The 23678-nt window shown below is 42.4% G+C and overlaps 1 protein-coding gene across 1 annotated transcript in view; it reads left to right on the top strand.

Annotated features, from left to right (window-relative positions):
* Nucleotides 1-11010: 11010 nt before the first annotated feature.
* sorcs3b (sortilin related VPS10 domain containing receptor 3b) overlaps nucleotides 11011-23678 on the top strand; it is a 59336-nt gene continuing 46668 nt past the window's right edge. The window contains exon 1 of the mRNA XM_058058274.1: nucleotides 11011-11662. Within this exon, the coding sequence (XP_057914257.1) occupies nucleotides 11210-11662 (453 nt within the window). The 5' untranslated portion in view covers nucleotides 11011-11209. The remainder of the gene's footprint in view (nucleotides 11663-23678) is intronic.

Below are 23678 nucleotides of genomic sequence, written 5' to 3'. Positions count from 1 at the left end.
GATTACAATTGAATGCATCACATAATCAGTTGACAGTTCCACATGTCCAAAAGGAGTAGGAAGAAGCAAAGCTTATTAAATCCTACCCCTCCATCTGGTACTTTTACAATCAGTAACTGGTACATTTGTTCACTTCCTGCTTTCCTAATATAGTTTAATTAATTTTTTTATTTTTTTTTAATATTTTTGTTCACTTCCTGCTTTCCTAATATAGTTTAATTTTTATTATTTTTTTATTTTTATTTTCAATTGGATGACAATCAGTAACTGGTACATTTGTTCACTTCCTGCTTTCCTAATATAGTTGATTTTTTTTCTTTTTTTTTCTTTTTTTAAAATGTATTTTCTTCATTAATTTATTTAATAATATATATATGATATAATATATGAAATCTTTTTTTAGTTCACTTCCTGCTTTCCTAATATAGTTGATTTTTTTTCTTTTTTTAATTTTTTTTTAAAATGTATTTTATTCATTAATTTATTTAATTATATATATATATATATATATATATATATATATATATATATATATATATATATAATATAATATATAAAATCTTTTTTTAGTTAAAAAAAATGTTTTTAATTTTTTGCCACGTACCAAAGTACGAGGTGATATGACCATCTAATGACATAATGTGTACCATAGTAATATAGTCAATATAGTGATATATATAGCACATCATGACTGGTTCAAGACTCTTCATCCTTGTATTTAGCAAATTTATTTTATTTATTAATTTATTTAATAATATATATATTATATAATATAATATATAACATATTTTTTTAGTTTAAAAAATTGTGATTTCAGAAAATATATGCATCACGATTTATATCAGCCCAGTGCAAAGCTAAACCAAGCAAGCGGATATCCGGTTGTGAGCACAAACATGTTCTTCTTTTGTGACCGCTGAGATATCGAAGCGTACAACACGGGAGTGAAGGTTTTAGGATGTGTAGCGAAGCCTGCTTCTTTTACAAAGATGTCCCCCGTGAGATGGCGTCACACACACGAGGCGTCTCATCACGCTTGGTGGTCCTAAATCCATCATCATAAAGTCATTTTTGCATGTTAGGGGACCTTTAGAGGCGTGCCTCTTCCGTAAATGATGGTGAAATTCCACAGCGACTTTAGAGCTTCCACTTCACGTCTCTGCATAATTATCGAAGGAGGCTTTAAGCTTCACTATTTAGTAGACATTTCCATTGTTAAGCCGCAGTGGAAGACTGTAATGCTAATAGGGATGGGGCGTATTGCCTTAAAAAGAAAGAAGTTCAAATGTTATGCATAATGATTATCTGACTGCCCCCCCCCCAAACCCCCCCTTCGCATTCCACTGTCTGATGTGCTGAGTCCCCAAATCGCAGCAATTACTTTATTAACATGAGCGCAGATACGCTAGCTCCCACAGCCAGGCTATAAAAGTCAGTTCCAAGTTGTAATAAAATCCTGGATGCAATATTCCAAGGGGTTCATATTTTGAGAAGGAGGAAATCTCCTCAGCCTGCCACCCCCCCCACCCCCCCTGTAGTGTGTTTTTCCGGCTATAGTTGGAAATTCACGCTATAATTTTGTCTGGGTTTGTTCAAGATGGCGTGCATCTTGTCATGTAAATGTAGGAAAGCCAGCCTGAAGGTTGCGGGTTTGATCCTCCGAGGTCATGTGGAAGCATCCTTGGGTAAAATACTCCCCCCCACCCCCTCCAGATGCTTCTGATGCTAGTATTTAAATGTATTTTAATCAGAGACGGTCCTTCCTTGCTGCCATCCTATTACTATTATCTATCGGTTCTACAGTTTTATAATTCTATATTTTTTATAATTCTAGTTTTTCTCGTCTCCCGCCTATCAGCACCTTGGCGCGCTTATTTCATAGAACAACGGCATGAATGAAGTGAGCCCTTTTGTCAGTCATACAGTCTCTCTTTGTTGGGTGGAGGCGGGGCTGCTAGCATACACAATGATATTAGTGGATGACGATATATTATCATACATTTTGTCATTGTACTTTTTAAAAAGTAAAGTTAAGAATACGGTTCCCAGCGACACGAGCATGGCAGGGAGACATGTTTCTTGCCTTTTATATTAAAAAAATGCAAAAACTTTGAACTTTCTCTGGCTCCATGTTGGGTTTTCGAGGTGGGAAACACGACTGAAGAAACAAATTATTCTAAAACAGGAAGGTTGCGATGTTGTCATTTCTGGCCTATAGAGTGCAGTGCTATGTAAGCCCCACCCACTAAATGTAAAGAGGAAAAAAAACATAGAATATTTAGTACACAAACAGATGCTACACAGAAACTGACTAAATAAATGCTTTTTAAACAGTAGCCTACCAGAAAAACACAATTGAACATTCTCACAATTCCTTCATCACACACTTTGTCAGTCTCTCTCTTTCGTTGCCAGTTTTATCTCAAGGCAAATTAGCCATTTAGCCTCTTGGTCCCGCAGTAGTCCAGCCTTTTCTAAACCTGTTACAAATAAACGGTTGAGCAAATCAAACAGAAGCTGTATTCATTCTACACTTGATCAAACTTACTTAAGCTATGTCAGAGATCGTGGCATAAGACTTCAAAACGTTAAACTTCCACTTCCCTGGCCCACGTCACTACTTCCTGAAGCATTTTTGGCTTTCTGGAGGAGGTTAACTCGATTGACATGGTTTCTTATGAGTAAAACTGATTCGGTTAGCATCCGTTTTGGCTAGTCGGACCCTCCGGGCCAAGGTTCCACTGTATTTGTTTAACAAGTGCGGGAAATGTAGTGATTTATTGTTGTATTTATCCTCAATGAGTACGATGGTACAAAAACGACTGTGACCTCTTTTTTTAGATGTTAAAAAAACAGCATTTTGTCATTTGCAATAACAAAAAAAAACATTTTTTTTATAGAGCGAAGGGCTATGTAAGCTAAATATAAAGAGGAAAAAAACATAGAATATTTAGTACACAAACAGATGCTACACAAAAACTGACCAAATAAATGTTTTTTTGTAACATGGCTAGTTAAACATTAGCCTACAATTCCTCACAATTCCTTCATCACACACTTTGTCAGTCTCTCTCTTTCGTTGCCAGTTTTGTCTCAATGCAAATTAGCCATTTAGCCTCTTGGTCCCACAGTAGTCCAGCCTTTTCTAAACCTGTTGCAGATAGACGGTTGAGCAAATCAAACAGAAGCTGTATTCATTCTACACTTGATCAAACTTACTTAAGCTATGTCAGAGATCGTGGCATAAGACTTCAAAACGTTAAACTTCCACTTCCCTCGTCCACGTCACTACTTCCTGAAGCATTTTTGGCTTTCTGGAGGAGGCTAATTGGATTGACATGGTTTCTTATGAGGAAAAACTGATTCGGTTAGCATCCGTTTTGGCTAGTCGGACCCTCTGGGCCAAGGTTCCACTGTATTTGTTTAACAAGTGCGGGAAATGTAGTGATTTATTGTTGTATTTATCCTCAATGAGGACGATGGTACAAAAACGACTATGACCTCTTTTTGTAGATGTTAAAAAAAACAGCATTTTGTCATTTGCAATAACAAAAAAAAATCATTTTTTTAAAAATCTAACCTGAGCAGGGAGCGCACCTTGCTATGCGAGAATGCGAGCTGTCTGGATGATGGCCATTACGGCTGCCGCTAGTGCCTCCGCCGGGGATCGCTGAAGTGTTGGAACTAACAAGCTCGGGAAGGCAGACAGCAGATGCACAAATGGGATTTTGTCCTGAAAGCTTTTCGAGTTTGCTTCACAAGAGACGCGGGAGAGGACGGGGTGCGAGGCGGCTGCTCTGAGTTATGCGGCTCCACAATGAGATGATTGCATCTGATAATCTTGCTAATGATCTACACTGGAGAGAGCGAGAACATTAAAACCCGGAGCGAGCACACAATCTTTTATTGCCGTACCGCACCTTGCATTTATGCACAAGCATGTTCTCCACCCAGGGAGATATGGAATATTCCTTCCATGCGCAAACACAGCCAATAGAAGATATGGAGCTCTTCATTCACAAAGACTTTTAGCTGGTTTTTTTTTGGTTTTTTTTCGTCTTTTATATTTTCTTACACAAGCAAAGGCAGTCTTCATGGTGCTCCCTCACAGTCAAAGTTTACTTCAGGTTATTAAGACATGTTTCCCAGCAGTACACTTTTTATTCCACATACTTTTTATCCTGCAACACTGCTACAAGTTTTATGGTTTATGACTGTATTTCTTTCATTGACTGTGGCCAGTAAAACTATTTACATATCAATTTAGTGATTATTATTATTGTCTAAACACCCTTCATCTAGGATTATTTCACCAAAATAATAATTAGTTGGCTGCACGGTGACCGAGTGGTTAGCACACAGGCCTCACAGCTCGGAGACCCCAGTTCAATTCCACCCTCCGGTATCTCTGTGTGGAGTTTGCATGTTCTCCCCGTGCATGCGTGGGTTTTCTCCGGGTACTCCGGTTTCCTCCCACATTCCAAAAACATGCTAGGTTAATTAGCATGACTCCAAATTGTCCATAGGTATGAATGTGAGTGTGAATGGTTGTTTGTCTATATGTGCCCTGTGATTGGCTGGCAACCAGTCTAGGGTGTACCCCGCCTTACGCCCGAAGACAGCTGGGATAGGCTCCAGCACCCCCCGCGACCCTCGTGAGGAAAAGCGGTAGAAAATGAATGAATGAATAATTAGTTGGCTGCACGGTGACCGAGTGGTTAGCACACAGGCTTCACAGCTAGGAGACCCCAGTTCAATTCCACCCTCGGGTATCTCTGTGTGGAGTTTGCATGTTCTCCCCGTGCATGCGTGGGTTTTCTCCGGGTACTCCGGTTTCCTCCCACATTCCAAAAACATGCTAGGTTAATTAGCATGACTCCAAATTGTCCATAGATATGGAGTGTGAATGGTTGTTTGTCTATATGTGCCCTATGATTGGCTGTTCCCCGCCTCTCGCCCAAAGACAGCTGGGATAGGCTCCAGCATCCCTTGCGACCCTCGTGAGGATAAGCGGTAAAAAAATGAATGAACCTTGGTTAGCATCATTAACCAGCTCTAACCAAAACGGACGCTACTTTTAACAAATATCTGAGCTCATTACATAAAACAAGTTCATGTTTTGATTTTAATTGCACGAGAAAGTGGAAATACATAAAATACAGCTCTTCTAACTTTACTTTTTGATCAAAACATTGTGGGGGAAGCCCGCCCTTTTATGCTCTTAATCCCATAATTAGGATATTTGTTTTGGTTTTTAAAAAAACGCCATCTCATCTACGCTAATGAAGTGAACATCTATAAATACGTAGTAATGAATGTACAAATGTACAAGCATTCACTACTAACTAAGTATTTATGTCCGCATAACGGCTTTGAAAGGTGAGGTAGATTAGCAACACGACTACAAGAACTCAAACCATCGGGAAGTTATCAAGCCAAACAAATGCCGAACTCACTCATGGAGTAAGTCATAAAGTGAAGCCCACAGAGACTTTGTTGGTACCAAAATACATGCTTACACACTAAAATACATGCAAAATAATACTTGTAAGTACTGTACAGTAATTTTTTGTTTAAATTGGTTCCAGACTCTGTGATAAGTGAATCTCCATCGAATTAGTAAATTTAATATTTTTGCATTTATGCCATAGAAAACCTACTTTTGATTTTCTACACTTTCAGATTATTAGAGCCCTCTCGACATGAAATAGCACCCCTATATTCACCTTTACACCACTATTGGCCAATAAAATAGAAATAATCACAGAAAATAAAACATATTACAGATACATGAGACATAGCCTCACACGTTAGCAGTTGCTTGTTGTTTTTTCCCGGATATTGTACTTCCTGTCAGTGGTTATTGTCTCACCTCACTGCAATGGCGTGATGTTCAAACCGCGATGTTGTGAGATGACTGTATGAGCCGCAAAGCATGTTGGGAAGTCCTCATGCACGCTTCCCGAAAGAGGAAGTTTAGCATCATGCTTTGGTGTTTTTACAGTACATGCTAATACATCGCTAGTACATGTATGTGAGGTTGTGTGTACTCTATTGTGAGACCTGCATAGTTTGTGAGGATGTACTGAATTGCACATTACAGCAGCAACAGAACCAATATTGTAATATGTAGTAAAAAAAAAAAAAAACAGGAAGGTGCCTACAGCCGCAGGTGTGGATGAGAGATGCCAGCTTCGCGTTGAGACGAAATCAAAAGCCCCTCTGCCGGTCGCAGCCTAGTACGAAACTCAATTCGGCCTCGACTACTTCAGGACGCGATTAATCAGTAGCATCCAACAACTGCCAGTGATTAATTATTCAACCCATCCAAACCATATTTGGGCTGACACTGATGGAGTAAGCTCCACCTCCCGGCCCGCCACGCTTTATGCGGGAGCAGCCCACTTCATCTTGGCGCCATAATGAGTAAACAGAGTGCGATCAGTCCAATTACCCCCTCATCGGCGAGGCGTTCCGCCGGGGACGGCCCGCGGAGAGAGCGAGATGACTGCCGCGTGGCCGAGCGCCGGCGATGGCGGTGGCGGTGGCACCTGCTGCCCTGCAGCCTTCACTTTGTATGAATCTCAATTTTATGAGTCCAAAAATGATCCCGCTGGCCGGCACTTTCTCTGTCGTCTATGAGATTAAAAGGTGAAGACCTCGTGTCAGCGCATCGACTTGTTTTGTACTTGCAGATTTCAAGGACACCCGATGCTCTTTTTTTTTTTTCCTCCAGCAGCAAAGTCTTTCTCTTCTCGCAGCTCGGAAGATTCCTGCTTTTGCCGCTGCGGGTTCATCCACGGAGCAGCGGCGACGCAGCCTTAAAGCAACCTAGTGTGATGAACGCTTTGACACTTTGACTGCTGCTCAAAATTCTGGCGGAAAAACTAAAAAGGAGCAGAATTTCACTTATTGTACCCCATACAATATAAGGGCATGCCCTCCATGTTCTGGCCCCTACTGGGCTGCACTCACACTGCAACTTCTCTGACTTTGTGGACTATTTCCACTCTTGTGTGGAGTTGTATTTTGTGCAAGGCGGCTGCCGTTAGTTACTTGCAAGAGGAGCAATTGCAAGTTAGTCAAATAGTGGGCGGGTCTTTATGAGGCAACATGAAGGGTTTTGGACTTTTGGACTATTTATTTATGTTATGAACTTTGTCGCATTACAGTCCTTCTCTGACTGGCCAATGTTGCAGTACTGCAATCATTATTGTACTGTATTTTTACAATATACCCAAGGCTAATATGTTGAACCGGTCATGATGTGCTATATATATCACTATATTGACTGTTACTATGGTACCCATTATGGCATTGTATGATCATATTACCTCGTACACTGTTTTTTTTTCTGGAAATCTTCCCCGCTCCACCGATTTGATCTCATGCTGGGTTTATTGTTTGTATTATTTTTAGTTTGTACGACAAAGTATCAGGGCCAGAGAGTTTGAGAATAAAGTCGGAAATTGACAAAAATATATGTACATTGACAAGAAAAAAGTCGTTAATGTATGAGAATTGTTCAAGAAAAAAAATTGTAAATTCATGACAAAAAAGGAAGTCATAAATTTGCTAGAAAAGTCATACATTTACAAGAAAAAAAGTCCTACATTTATGAGAATAAGTCATCTATACGTCTGCCTGGCTATGTATCCATCTAACACCACCTGCGTGGTGAAAAATAAAAATAAAAATAAAAATAAAAATAAAAATAAAAATAAAAATAAAAATAAAAATAAAAATAAAAATAAAAATAAAAATAAAAATAAAAATAAAAATAAAAATAAAAATAAAAAAGAAAGCAGGAAGTGAACAAATATAACAGTTACTGATTTTAAAAGTACCAGATGGAGGGGTAGGATTTAATAAGCTTTGCTTCTTCCTACTCCTTTCGGACATGTGGAACTGGGAACTGATTATGGGATGCATTCAATTGTAATCTGATGCATGTTCAAATGAAATAAAACCATTACCATTACCATAATAGAGAACAAAGTGGGGCCACTTTGGACACCCCTGGCCTAGTGTGGGTATACGCCAAGATACCCCACAATATCTTACATATGTGAAGTACGGTTATTGCCCATTTATTTTCTTAAATGAAAAAAGCATAATAAATCATAATAAATCATAATAAATGGCACAGCATGCAACATCCCAGGAGCTCTGAGGTACTAATGGAGGAAGTGATGCAGTTTTGCAGGTGTAGTGCTTTTTTTTTTAATTTTTTTTTTAGTTTATTTCGAATATGAAAAACATCCAAATCACAACAAACCAACCAAAATCAATACAAATAAAAATACCTATGTATATATAAAAGTACACAAATTCGAAAAAGAGTGGGAAGAAGTCAAGACTAATCTAGTCCCACCCCCCCAACCACCTAAATTCCAACCTCATCCCAACAAAACATATAGAAAAAAACTATTGATTAAAAGCAAAGATGGTGGACATGTACAGTATGTCTGCCCCCTGCAGGACCGGAGTGGAATTACCACACACGTCAACCTGCCGTTTCTTTTTCCTCGCTTCTTATGCACTAATATTTTGAATCCAGCTCTCATGCAGCATCTCATTAGATTGTGCAGGAAGTAATGAAGGACCCAGTGAGAGGACAACGTGATCTTTGCATATTAAGTCATGCTAATAGAGAGATACTCGTTAAAGCCTTGGGGCTTTGACCAGACTGAACCTTGAATGGAAGCCGTGCGCGCTTCCGTGGTTCCTATACGGTAAGTACGCTGCTCTCCTCCATCGCAAGGACGCGTTTGTTGCAGCCTTCATATCAAAGACGATACCCTTGAAACACACGCATGATTGTGTCTCATGGGCGCATGATGCAAACGTTGTTTTTCATCGTTAGAAAAATCACGATAACGGTTCTTTTAATAAGCGCTGGTCGCGAGTTCCGACGCCGTTTGTGTTATTTTCAGGACGACTCGGTTCTTCCTTCTGAAACGGCATATTGATTTGTAAAAGACATGAAAAGAATAACGTGGCGTGTTTCACACTTAAACAGACTGGCAGTCATGGACACGCCGGATCACAGCTGGAGTTCAAAGCTCTCGTTTCCTGGGAACCAGAAGGCCTGCGGCTTTTAATTAATTGTTTTAAAAAGGGCTGCCGTCTCAACGAGAATGTACGATGTTCCACAAAAGTCGCTACGTTCCTCACAATTTTTGGGGACGGCATCTTCTCAAAGGACAAGGTAGAGTAGGAACTAAGGAGGAACTAAGGAGGAACTCATGAGGAACTAGGAGTTGTGGCTGTAGGGCTCGGACCTTATTAGAAAGTGTTCCCGTCTTTTGTGGTTTCCTATTTCACATCAAAGTTTAGTGTTAACTTTAAATGGGCAAGCCCATATACTTCTACCATGGGAATAAGAAATATCAACTACCTTACTCTAAACAAAAACAAGTGCTGCAAGGCATGCTGGGAGGCCGGAAACAATTCCAGCGACATGCTATAATTTTTTTTTGTTTGTTTCATATATTTTATAAGGGGCTGCACGGTGGTCGAGTGGTTATCACGCCGGCCTCACAGCTAGGAAACCCCAGTTCGATTCCACCCTCGGCCATCTCTGTGTGTGGAGTTTGCACGTTCTCCCCGTGCATGTGTGGGTTTACTCCGGTTTCCTCCCACATTCAAAAAACATGCTAGGTTAATTAGCATGACTCCAAATTGTCCATAGGTATGAATGTGAGTGTGAATGGTTGTTTGTCTATATGTGCCCTGTGATTGGCTGGCCACCAGTCCGGGGTGGACCCCGCCTCTCAGCTTGAAGACAGCTGGGATAGGCTCCAGCACCCACACGACAGTATCACTCGGATACTGTGAACATCCAGCAGCAACACAACATTTTGGAATGACTACTATTTTGATGAAAAATATACTGAGCCAGGGCTGCACAGCGGCCGGGTGGTTAGCACACAGGCTTCACAGCTAGGAGACCCGAGTTTGATTCCACCCTCGGCCATCTCTGTGTGGAGTTTGCATGTTCTTCCCGTGCATGCGTGGGTTTTCTCCGGGTACTCCGGTTTCCTCCCACATAGGGTGTACCCCACCTCTCGCTTGAAGACAGCTGGGATAGGCTCCAGCAGCCATTGCAACCCTCGTGAGGAAAAGTGGTGGAAAATTAATGAATGAGGGTTCATTTTCTTCCAAAATTCTGTTTTTTTTTTTCATTTAAATTGTTTTTTTTATTCACTTATTTTATTCTTACACTTATTTTATTATCTTTTTATACCTGCCTTATGATTTCCACGTTCACAGAATCGCACAATTGGACAACAAAAACGGAATCTACCATTAAACGTGGAATCTCACAGAAATTGACACGAATGGTTGTTTGTCTATATGTGCCCTGTGATTGGCTGGCCACCAGTCCAGGGTGTACCCCGCCTCTCGCTTGAAGACAGCTGGGATAGGCTCCAGCAGCCACCGCGACCCTCGTGAGGAAAAGTGGTGGAAAATTAATGAAATGAGGGTTCATTTTTTTCCAAAATTCTGTTTTTTTTTCCATTTAAATTGTTTTTTTTATTCACTTATTTTATTCTTACACTTATTTTATTATCTTTTTATACCTGCCTTAAAAACGGAATCTACCATTAAACGTGGAATCTCACAGAAATTGACATGAATGCTTGTTTGTCTATATGTGCCCTGTGATTGGCTGGCCACCAGTCCAGGGTGGACCCCGCCTCTCGCTTGAAGACAGCTGGGATAGGCTCCAGCACCCCCCGCGACCCTCATGAGGAAAAGCAGTAGAAAATTTATGACTGAATTAATATTTTATGGGAATACTTATGTGACCTGGTCTCACCCAGACGACCTCCAGCAGCCGCCAGGTAAGTCCAGTAAGACCGTTGCTGTACACTGACTACTCTAAAGTACATCCATTTATAGAATTGGCCTCCTAAAATGTTTGCTCACTTTTGTGCGACCGAGAAGCAAAACATAAACATCTTGCAGCCAATCATTTGAAGCAATCAGTCCACAGAAGGTTCCCTCTCCATCCACGCAGTCACTCCATCTCCTGCCTGACGCGCAGCACCTCCCCTCCAACGGCTCCTTCCTCCACTTTTCACCAAGTCCGGGACTAAGACAGAGCAGCTCTCTCTCCCTCCAACCCCCCGAACGGCAGACGCCAACGTACACATGCGGTGAATACTTGACAAGTTGACTCCCGCTGGAACAAACGCGCACCATGGGACCGTGGCGATCGCGCGGCACTTTCCCGCTTTTCTTTGCTCTGCTGCTGACGCTAAAAGCCCCCCGAGGCAAGTTCGGGGCTCAGGCGGGGATAAGTTCTGCAGCAGACGGGAGGTTCGATCGGATCGGGTGGGAAAACGGCAGAGAAGTTTTAACCGGCGTTTACGGCGAGTGGGTTGAGAAGCCGGATCCGCCTGGCGAGGCGTCGAAAACGGAACCAAACTACCCGAAAACGCCGAGACTTCACAACAACCATGTGGTCAAAAGGAGCGCGGAGGCTCCCGAAGGGGTTTCCAACTACAGGACCGAGTACCGGCGCGTTGGGGAGGATGGCAAAGGTCCGCACCCGAGGCAGAGTGAGCCCCACTTGGACACCTCCACCTTTGCTCTGTCGGGGGATTCTGCACACAACCAGGCGATGGTGCACTGGTCCGGACACAACAGCAGCGTGAGTGGCACCTATGAATGCAACGCGCGTTGATAATTAACACCTTTACGCACGGAGACCACCGTGCGTAAAAGTAAACCGTGGCTCGTTAACGCGCCGATTGTTGCTCCATTTGAAGCCGTCGGTGTCAAAAATGGAGCAACACGTGGTCTTTTGTGTACAAGTTGGAGCGGTTAGTGATTTTACGCACACGCACAAATGATATGCGCAGTGTGTGGCTGACGGATCGCACAATGCGCAATTTTGTCCAAACTACCTCATGGAGTCTAAGGGGAAAAAAAATGCATGCCCTTATATCTTTGAAATGCGTCACTTAAATTCCCATGATGCCACTGGATGTCAGGTGTTTGGGCTGCAATCTATTATGCATGAAATAATAATCAGGCGGCATCTCGCACCGGAACTCCCAATCAAGACGATGACAAAGTTTGACCTTTGGGGACAAATTAATCCCCCCCCCCCCCCCTTCTTCATGGAGATTTGATCGCCCGGCGTTCTTATCGTCCATCCAGATATTCCAAGTACACTCGTCCACACCGGAAAAAGGACTTCTGCTTGTATTTTATTCATTTTTCTTCTCGGGTAATCGCCTAATCTCGCCAGGCTCAAGGGTGTGTGGCAGCAACATTAATCACATGCCACATATGAATATATCGGTGTCCTAGAAATGGCAAAAATAGCACAGCCAATTGTAATATTGGGTTTTTTTTTTTACCCAGGTCCCTTTAGTGCTGTTGATGCATTATTTCCAGTCAATAAAGCCCAAACGCGCCTGACGTGATGTGATGTGATTTGTTGGCGACGTGGTGAAATATGCTTCTGCCACGGGACGTCTTCACCAAAGATGGCCTTTTTGTACCGTGGGACACTGTTCACTGGATCATCACTGATGGGCTTGTCACTCTCTCCCGCACATCATTTTAGATTTATACACTCGGAAGCCTTCCCGCGCTCTCCCAAAAGTGCTCCGGAGACTGCGGGGGGGGGGGGGAAATTGATGGCATTTTATGACAAGACGCTGGAGCCGAGGCTACACGAGATGTAAATGACTGATAATCTATCTAATCTAAAGAGGGACATTGAAAGGGAAATGACTTCAATGCGGTGGTCCAAGTTTGCGTCAGATGTGAGCAAAGATGTCATATCTCCCAGAAGGAGATGGAAGATGTCACGGAGGAAAAGAGCCGCAGGGGGTCATTCTAGTTCACGTTTAATAGCAAGCAGACTTTGCAGCCGTGTTTGATTTCTGTGATTGTGTGGAACATGAAAGCACGGGTGACTTTAATTACATCGATTCGGGCTTGATTGTGGGAATGGATCATGAGCTCCCTCGTGACTTCTTGCTTAAGTGCGTGTACACTCTTTTAAATCAGGGGGGGGGGGGGGTGCTCTCTCGGGCTATGGTGGACTACGGTGGTCCATAAGCGTGCTGTTTAAGTCCAATCTAAGCATATTTTAGGGTAGCAAGACCCCTAAAGGTGGTGGTGGGGGGCACTACATGGCTTTTTAAATGTGTTTTTTCTATGAAAATTACGTATGTCTGGGTTTTCATACTCTGCCTTGGTTAGAGTACAGCCAAACAGAGCCCAACTTAAGCAGTCTTCACACTTTTTTTTTCAGGGCTTCATAGTCGAAATAACTCAAATTCATTCGCTTTCTTGTGTCATAATGCACAGAAAAGGGAAATATATATACGTGTTCATGTTTCACATACGGATTATTCCAAAAAAAGATTCAAAAACTCTAAAAAAAAAAAGTGCACTTCCCCTTTAAGGTGACACAGCTTTTGGCCCACCCTGGTTTTAAAGAGCTGCACGGTGGTCAAGTGGTTAGCGTGCAGACCTCACAGCTAGGAAACCTGAGTTCAATCCCACCAGTTTGCATGTTTCTCCGGGTACCCCGGTTTCCTCCCACATTCCAAAAATTAATTAGCAACTCCAAATTGTCCATAGGTATGAATGTGAGTGTGAATGGTTGTTTGTCTATATGTGCCCTGTGATTGACTGGACACCAGTCCAGGGTGTACCCCGCCTCTCGCCCGAAGACAGCTGGGATAGGCTCCAGCACCCCCCAGCGACCCTCGTGAGGATAAGCGGTAGAAAATGAATGAAACTTGGTTAGCATCATTAACCAGCTCTAACCAAAACGGATGCTACTTTTTACAAATATCGGAACTCATTACTTAAAACAAGTTCATGTTTTGACTTTAATTGCGCGAGAAAGTGGAAAGACATAAAAACTCTAACTTAAGCGATGGAAAATGAATGAATGAATGAATTTAAATGAATGAATGAGGGCTCATTTAAAAAAAAATCTGCTTTTTTTCCATTTAAATTGTTTTTTATTCAGTTATTTTATTTTTACACTTATTTTATTATCACCAGAGATGAGGAATGGATCACCGCCGATCATCTTAATCTTTTTATACCTGCCTCCGACTTCATTCTTTATGATTTCCACATTCACGGAATGGCACAATTGGCCAACAGTCCAATTCCAAATCAATCTCACAGAAATTGACATGATCTGATTGAAATTCTGTCATTGCGAGGAGAAGCAACATTTGTGCGGGGAAATATTTCCCCAGCGGACCGCTCAATTCCGCTAACCCGCCCCTCCTCCTCCGGACGTAAACATGTCCAAGGAGCCGCCTGAAACCCGGTGAAAGTTGGCTAAATCATGTGGAAACTAACCTCTTCCAGAGTGTCAGCGACTGTGTTAGCTGAGTTTAGCAGAGCATGCTAGGGCTATGTGAGTGTGCTTACGCCGTGTTGTGTTTTAGTGCGAGTCAAATAAGGAAATGTGAATTTTTCTTGCCGATGAATAAAGTATCTATCCATCTGTTCTCACGCTCGGCTCATCTTAACCACCAAGAAACTTTCTCAACACACTTTCAGCCTTCAAAATAAGAATATGAGCGTTCCTGTAAGGGTGTCATCAAAAAACAGCTTACATTAATAATGCCATGGGAATTGCAACCGTGACTACGTGTTTTTCAACCACAAGCACGGCCATTTCCGTTGAGGATTTTCTACTAATTTTAGCAGACGCTGACATCCGATTCATCCGAAAGTTAGCCAAGTTGCATCCCTTTCGGAATATTCTCCAGTGATGTTTAACATCAAAAAATGTAAGGATTTTTGCATTTAATTCACAAAACCCAAAAATCACGGTTTAAAAAACGTTTAAAAGGTTAAAAAAAATGATAACCGAAGAAGCAAAATGGATCATAGTAACCTATGAATGCCTTCTACTCTTGTTTTGTAATCCTTTATTTAACGAAATAGTACCTTGGGAGTACTTTCAGTCAGGGAACAGGGAACTAGTTGACATGGAATCAACAGTGCCTCTGCTGGTCGTACCCAGGTACTGCAGGGTAATATGCAAAATATGATATATTTCAGTTGACGTTGTTGAGATTAAGTCGCATGATTGACAACCGTGATCACAAATGGATAAATGTTCCGGATCTCCGTTTCATGTGACAATGATGGGTCGCAGATACGCATCAGGAGGGTCGTGATTCGAGTCCATGTCCAAAGTGTCCAAAAAGTAAAAAAAAAACACTTAGTTGGAGATGTCTTGCCGCTTGAATCAATATTTCAATCTTCCGCCCCGTGTCGATGCTCTGGGCTGTGATATGAGCATATGGATTTTTTTAAAAAAAGCTCACAAGCAGCACATGTGGCTCCCGGGGGGACCTCGCTGACCCCCCCCCCCCCCCCCCCCCCCCGCCCCCCCCATCACAGCCAGCTGAGCGTCGGGTGATCAGCTCGGACCGTTATTGGCATGTGAATAATTTGCCGGTCCTGATGGGGCCGCTGGTGTCGACGGCTGAGCAAAGAGAGAGGCTGCGATGCGGTCTTTATTGATATCCCCCCCCCCACCCACCCCCCCACCCCAAACCCCCTCCTTCTTCTGTTGCCGCAATTACGCTTTTATGTCCCTCCAAAGGATGTCCACATATCTTGAGGATACAGCGTGCCGTGAAATGTCTCATTTTGTCCAAAGGTGACGGGAGTCCAACCAATCTGTCAGTCTGTGCCCGGAGACGTCGAGATGAGGCTTTCGCCGCGGTGCGCATACTTAATGCAGAGCGAGCCCGTTATTTGTGGCGTATAATCACATTCTTATAAATAGACAATAAAGGGAGGGGAAATGGCAAAGCGCTGGAGGACACCTGTGTTTAAAGCCGCTTCATTAGCCAGACAGCCACTCCATTTAACATGCCGGAGCCGCTTGCACGGAGCCTCTTTGATCCGGGAAATCAAATGGAAGGGGGCTCCCAATTCACACAGGCGCTTGACCAGACTTTTGGGGGGGTTACCGGATGATGAAAAGTGCATTAAAACACTGTGACTGAGGGGGGTTGGAATCGACTTTCTCCACATTCTTCGCCTTATTTCATATCCAATTGACTAAATAATCGGGCGAATATTTGGCCATGTGATTTAGGGCATGTAGCGCCGTGCCCAAATGTGAGCGACAGTGCTAGCATGACCGATACATTTACCGATACAACATCACACCAGGTTAGCCTATATCAGGGGTCGGCAACCCAAAATGTCTAAAGAGCCATTCATTCATTTTCTACCGCTTTTCCTCACGGGGGTCGCTGGAACCTATCCCAGCTGTCTTTGGGCATGACACCCCGGGTACATCCTGGACTGGTGGCCAGCCAATCACAGGGCACATATAGACAAACAACCATTCACACTCACATTCATACCTATGGACAATTTGGAGTGGTTAATTAACCTAGCATGTTTTTGGAATGTGGGAGGAAACCGGAGTACCCGAAGAAAACCCACGCATGCACGGGGAGAACATGCAAACTCCACACAGAGATGGCCGAGGTTGGAATTGAACTCGGGTCTCCTAGCTGTGAGGTCCGCGTGCTAACCACTCGACCGCCGTGCAACCGAGTCTGATATCAGTATAGTTACATTTTTACACTCTAATTTTTTGGAATGTGGGAGGAAACCGGAGAACCCGGAGAAAACCCATTCATGAGAACATGAAAACTCCACACAGAGATGGCCGAGGGTGGAATTGAACCCTGGTCTCCTCGCTGTGAGGTCTGCGCACTAACCACTAAACCGCCGTGCCGCCTGAAAGAGCCATATCGGACCAAAAAATAACGAAGGCAACACATACTGTATGTATCTATATTAGCTATATTAGCTATATTAGCTATATTAGCTATATTAGCTATATTAGCCTATATTAGCCACAACCAACTTTATTGTAACATTCCAGCCCCGAGGCATTTCACACCGGACGAACTTCCTGGTTCAAAGGTCAGGCAAGTCCACCCTACATAGCTGTCCAAGGCAAATGCCTGGAACACTCGGACCTGAGGAACATCTTTTTAAATTTTTAAAACATTTTTCCAAAAGCTCCAGGGTGCCACTAGGGCGGCGCTAAAGAGCGACGGGTTGCCGACCCCCGGCCTATACGAACGGTCAAACTTATTTTAAGATGCATAGCAAAGCCTATATATATATATTTTTTTTTACAAAGCTGTCCTCCGTGAATAGTCACAGATCGTACCATGTTCATGAAGTAGGGGGTTTGTCCTTCATTTTCATAACACAACTTCCAAAGCGCCTTTTCTCGGAAAATGGGGGCCGGTGTCAGGTATTCACACCGTCATGATGTCCTGATGGCAAAGCAAAGAAGCTTTCTCTCTCATTGACTGTCAGTCAAGACGCGGGACCATCCCGGGCTCAAATGATGGTTGCTACTGGAGCAGGATGAAGTTCAATAACTATCAGACACCAACTGCTAGAGAAGACATTTAAGAAGAAACAACGTCTTCAACCTGTTTTCCACACGGCACAGTGGAGGGGGCGCCATCATGACCCTTCTTTGAAACAATGGAGCTTCAGGTTGTGCAGGGGCGTCAAAAAGCAAACGGATAACTTTTTTTTTCTCACTCCCATTTCTTCTTTTTGCATTTTCAAGCTCCATCGCAGTAGCCTATTGGTTAGTAAGTCAGCCTCAAATTGAGATCCTAGTTCGAATCCCTGTTGAACCACCGGTCTGTGGAGTTCGCATGATTCGTCTTCCCGCATCCCCAACAATCCCAAAACATTTATGTCAGGTCAGTAGAGCCTCCCGGTTAGTGTGAATGTTTTTAGCGGCCAAAGTCAGCTCCGGCCCACCCGGGACCCTCGTGAGGACGTGTGGTTTAGAAAACGAATGACCGGGCGGATTCATTAGTGGACTTTTGCGTCATATGAACTGCAGAATCAAGCCGAACCGGATCCTAAATAGATGATGAAAATGAGCGATGAGTGCTTTTAATATTTCAACACAATCTTTCCCCGTCTTGCTGCATGGCTTCAATTCAACGGGGGCCATTTTGGATCCGCACTGATGCGGCGATATATTGTTTTGTGTTTATTGTCGGTGTAGAAAATAACAATTTTAGCTGAGGACGGGTAAGTCTGTACTTTTGTCACCAAAAATGGAATATCCTGACAAGCATATCCTATACTTGCATGTACTTTTGCGTACTGTGATGCATGGTGGGGTACCTTGTGGTTGTCTACTTTAGACTGTGCAGGTGTAGCTAATGTAGCATTGCTAGGCAAGGTAATCAGTTTGTTGATTCGTGCATTGAACTTAGAAATATACAACAAAAAAGTCTGGAAAAGATTGTCTTATATTGGGGACGTCCACCAACAGGTGGCACCAAAAGACTTGGACCCCACAATGTTAAAATTCCAAATTACACTTAAGTCCAATCCCTGCTTCTGTGCCAAGCGGAGTTGCACTAGAGCTCCACTGAACTACAGAATGAGCCGCAGCACCGTGTGACGCTTCCCTGTAGGTTTGTCATCTGGAGTGACACCTCCGTCATTTGGCCCGTCATTATCACAGCTATCGATCTGGAGCCGCTGTAAGTTCCCAACCCTGCGGAATATGGATGTCTGGAAGCCGATGGGAGCTTAAAACAAATATCAAGATTGCCCCCCCCCCCCACTGCCTGTGCATGGTGGTTCCTCTGGGTGTCAGCACCGTGCACGTGTTCATTAATCCAGCAGGCTCGGAGCCTTGAGGGCCGCGATGCTGCCCACTGATGGAAAGGGCGTTCCTTCAGCCAGCACAGGTGGACCGTGTTCTAATGACCGCATTTAGCTTGTTGGTTGCCTGTAGTTCTACACTGGCCTCATCCTTCGCCCCCCCCCCAAGGAATTATTCAAAGAAATATCTTTTTTTTTTTTTTTTGCTCCTCAAAGCACAAGAACACGTTCCCTTTTTTCATGAATGATTTGTGCTGGGGGAATGTGCGTGCATCACTCCTTCCTGCACTTAGACTGTAGTTTGGCCCCAAAGTGCATATCGAGGTCTACCTTCCAGTTGATGTTCACTGCTTGATTCCCTTCCGCACCCCCCCCCACCCACACACTCACTCATGTTTCAATTAATTAATCAAAGTGACAAAGCAGGCACAGAATCCTATTTGACAAGTTTGCATGTGATTAATTAGTTTAATAACTATTGCCGGGTGGTCGACGCACAACTCCATGATTAGCTTGTGAGAACAAATTTATGCATTTTAATTTGATTGAGTTTGAAAGTCAAATCAAGAGATGACTTTATTAACGCAAACTGCGATGCCTGATGAACGTTTTCATGACTCGTCTTCGCCGCAGAGTGAGCGTTGGTGTTAAGCATACCTGGTAGTATTTATTTGCATTGGAAAATGAGGGAACGTTTCCAGGAAAGTACGGTACATTTTCAGAAAAAAAGGAGGAAACTTTGGTGTTCCAGAGGTTCTGCCCGAGTTTTGCCGAGCGCACCGGAAGCTGTGCCACTCTGGCATATATTCGCCGCTCTTAAAATATACGGGAAAATATGGAAACGGGGGGACATTTTCAGAAAAACTAACTGCTAAAAAAAGTAAATTAAAAATTTATCCAAAAAAAAAAGAAACCCAAAGAGAAGGCAAAATAACAAAAATACGTTTTCCAGAAAAGACCTGAAAATTGAGGGAAAAATGGAAAATACGGAAAATGCCCCCTGGCAGAAATTTTTCTAGAAATTTTCTAGAAAAATTCTGGATATTTTCCAGATGAAAAATAAGGCAAAATTTAGGGAAAATGAATTTTCCTCCCCCAAAAAAGGGACATTTTCCAGAAAAATAAGGAATTTTCTGGAAAAAAAGAATCCAGAAAAATCATCTTCAACCAGAATTTCCAGTGTTGCCAAACGGACTGGAAGCTGTGCTGCTCTGGCAGAGCCAGTCATGACTTTTGTTTACATTAATTAATAAAGGAAAATAAAATAATAATAATAATAATAATAATAAAATAAAGGAAACTATGAGAGCGGTAGTCATGACTTTTGTTTATCCAGAAAAATTGCTCCCCCAGCAGAAATTTTCCAGAAAAATTCAGGATATTTTCCAGATGAAAAATAAGGCAAAATTTTGGGAAAATGAATCCCATCCGCCCTCCAAAAGAGGGACATTTTCCTGAAAAAGAAGGATTTTCTGGAGAAAAAAAAATCCAGAAAAATATGGAAAATTACATTTTGGTCTTCAACCAGAATTTACACCCGAGTGTTGCCAAACGGACTGGAAGCTGTGCTGATGACTTTTGTTTATCCAGAAAAATTTGGCCAAAAAAAAAGGCAAAATTTAGGGGAAAAAAAAGAGCGGCGATTTTTTTTTTTTCTGGGGGGAAAAAATCCTGAAAATATGGGAAATTACATTTTGGTCTTGAACCAGAATTTGCGCCCGAGTGTTGCCAAACGGCCTGGAAGCTGTGCTGCTCTAGCAGAGCCGGTCATGACTTTTGTTTACATGAATTATAAAATAAAGCAAACTATGAGAGCGGGTGGGCGCAGGGAAAAAAGGGCAAATACGGTGGACTGGTATTTTCCTGGTGAAGACAGGAAGTGGGCAGGTATGTCTAACAATATGGCTGAGGTCAGCCTGATGCAGTGCGATGGAAGATTTTAAGAAGGAAAAATGATTTTTCATTTCTCGTGCGATGCTGAAGACGCGACCCAAAGCGCCACACGCACCGCATGGCACAATCAATGGAGGTGATGGAGAGCTTCCAAACTCGGAGTGACACATTCCAAAAAATATATTTTGAAAAACCCACACACACATAAAAGTTCAGCCGATGGCTTTCTGGGTGCAAATCTTTTAAAATGACAGGTTGCTTTTGCTCTGAAAAGCCAAACATTTATGGTCCAAATCAGTGTTTATGAATGCGGGAATGAATATGGAGCCAAGGTTATCGAGATGTGATGACAAAGTGTCGTTTAAAAAGCTTTGTCTGCGCTAAGACATTACAGACGCGTTAGTCTGATGGATGTTTATTGGCCAACACGGGCGCCTTTATCAACCACGATGGCAGCACTGCACTTATTTCAGCACCAAAACAGATCAAATTCTACTTTACTTTTCATACGGCATAACCTTCAAAATTGAACACGAGCTGGACTAAGTTCTGATTTTTGGGCAGTTTTTCCACCATAGCAAATCATGGAAACCTCATTTGAATAACCTTTATTAAACCAGCAGGCTGTTTTTACGTCAGTGGTTGTCTACTGGTGGGTCTTTGCCGGGCAAAAAAAATACAAAAATCCATGCATCCATTTTCTATGCCGCTTATCCTCACTAGAGTGGAGGCATGCTGGAGCCTATCCCAGCCTTATCTGGAGGAGAGGCGGACCCTGGACTGGTGGCCAGCCAATCACAGGGCACATATAGACAAACAACCATTCACACTCACATTCATACCTATGGACAATTTGGAGTGGCTAATGAAGCTAGCATGTTTTTGGAATGGGGGGGGGGGGGGGGGGGGGGTGGCAGAGCACCCGGAGAAAACCCACCCACACACGGGGAGAACATTGTCTATTTCATCGTCATAGGTGGAACTGTTTGAATTTGCCTTGTAAAATCGCTAATGCTAATCGCTAGCGCTTGTATGGGATTTGCAACCAACATTAGCATGGAGCTAGCTGTGATTTTGTATCTGATGTCGGTTAGGCGACACATGCTTTATTTCTGTATGTTGCCTTTTACAGACTTTCAAAGTAAAAGCCTCTGAAATGGTACTCAATCGGAGTCTGCTGAGCTAGCAAGTAGAGACTAAAACAAATTAAACGGCCGTTATTTTGCACAACCTCGCATTCAAGCGGTCCGTTCACAAATTTCAGTTCCCGCAGTTTGGTTCACACGTGTCATTGAGTTGTGATGGTTGGTCCCGCAGCCAAACCAGCTGAGCTGTGGCTGTAGGCAACCTCTTCATATAGTGTTTTAACTAGCTTAGCCAGATTTTAATGACCGACTTGACTGATCTCCTCATTTGAGGGGTCAGAATCCGGCAGCGTCATTTACCTCTGCATGCGCTTTAAAATATCGGTCATGTGACTCAGCTGCCGGTGGGAAATTCTCTCTTCTGTGGTTATCATCACCCTTTCCCTGTGTGCCATCATTGGTACCCTGCTGCGGTTTCCTTTCCTCCACAGCTGAAGTTTTCAAAGTGACAAGATTGAAATGTCATCTCATCGGATGATAATAAAATATTGGATTGTACTGCTGTGCCCCCCCCCCCCCCCCCCCCCATTCCTCCATCCCCACCACCACCGCCCAAACATGGCCCATTTATTTTCCAATAGACGTATTTAGTAAAAGATGGTGGACTGACCCAGTGGCTGCAAATAGACATCAACGGGTGTTGGAAATGAAGTAAGCAATTTGTGTCGAGATGAAATTGGAATGTTTGCTTTGCCTTTCAAGTAGTTTGTTATACATGACCAATAACTATACTAGTATTTATATATAAATCAACCCCTAAAGTAGAATATGGCCTGTCCGTGTATTACGATGTTTTCCAGTTGCTATTCCTGATACAATTAGAAAGTTTATTACATGTTCCTAATCGATCCGCTGGGATTAGTTTTTCTTTTCTCCCTGTTTTTTTTTTTTTTTTTTTTGGAACTATGTCAACCTGGATTTTAATGAGTTGATATTCCGCTGCATTATTCTTCCAGTGAAATCTCACATTTAAATACATAAACAAAAATGCCATTTGATGTGATTTCATTTGAAGGAAATGTCAAACCGACTTTAAATTTACATATAAATTGAGATAGAGAGAGTAACTGGTGCTTCAAGTGCACTTATTAAAGCTCAAAGTATATTTTTTCTTATCGAGATAAGGTAAGAAAAACCAAACAAAAGCATTTTTAGCAACAAAATGTCATTCATAATCATAGAACAGCCATTGCTTTGATACAGTTGGTCACTAAGACGTCTTGTTATCACTCGCCACCTTAGTGGTTTACGTTTGGGACTACAGTCAAACCTCGGTGTGTCCGTGCGTCTTTTATGAGTGCGACCGCCACGGGGCCAAAGAAAGTTGTGCCTGCCGTTACTTTGATAACGAATGTGATAAACAATATTAAATTGCTCACTTTTCCACTCTTTGTATTGACTTTAGGACTCCTATAGAGCAGCTACACACAATAACAGGCATAAAAAACTTTCTAGATCTTAAAGAATCGGCACCTATTCCAGCTGGATTTCCTCAGATTTGTACTTCCCGCCAACTTCCCGGTCAAATGGGAGAGAGTGTATCGTACCTACAGGCACGCCCATGAGAAAACCAGCAAACCTCATTGTCAGAAACTTTGGTATGGTTTGATACCAGAATAAAACATTTTACTGACATTTATAGGTCAGAAAAGTGGAAAAATAAATGTTTATTAATTTAATACTCTATAAAATTTATTTTTCATAAATATTTTGGGGTGCCTGGAACAGATTTATTAATTTTTTTTAATATTATAAAAAACAAACACAACAGCAAATGTAATTGTAATTTTGGGAAAATTTGGCACTGGAAAAAATTTTAATAATTATAAAGACAATACAGAAAATATTAAGGGAATAAATTCATAATTATGAGAAAGAAATATACCAGAAGAAGAAATCCAAAATTAAAAAAACAGCAGTAAATTTACAAGAATAAAAGACAAATAT

Source organism: Doryrhamphus excisus, chromosome 20 (assembly GCF_030265055.1).
Source record: "Doryrhamphus excisus isolate RoL2022-K1 chromosome 20, RoL_Dexc_1.0, whole genome shotgun sequence".
Classification (NCBI taxonomy): domain Eukaryota; kingdom Metazoa; phylum Chordata; class Actinopteri; order Syngnathiformes; family Syngnathidae; genus Doryrhamphus; species Doryrhamphus excisus.
This window is presented reverse-complemented; position numbering and strand designations above follow the sequence as displayed.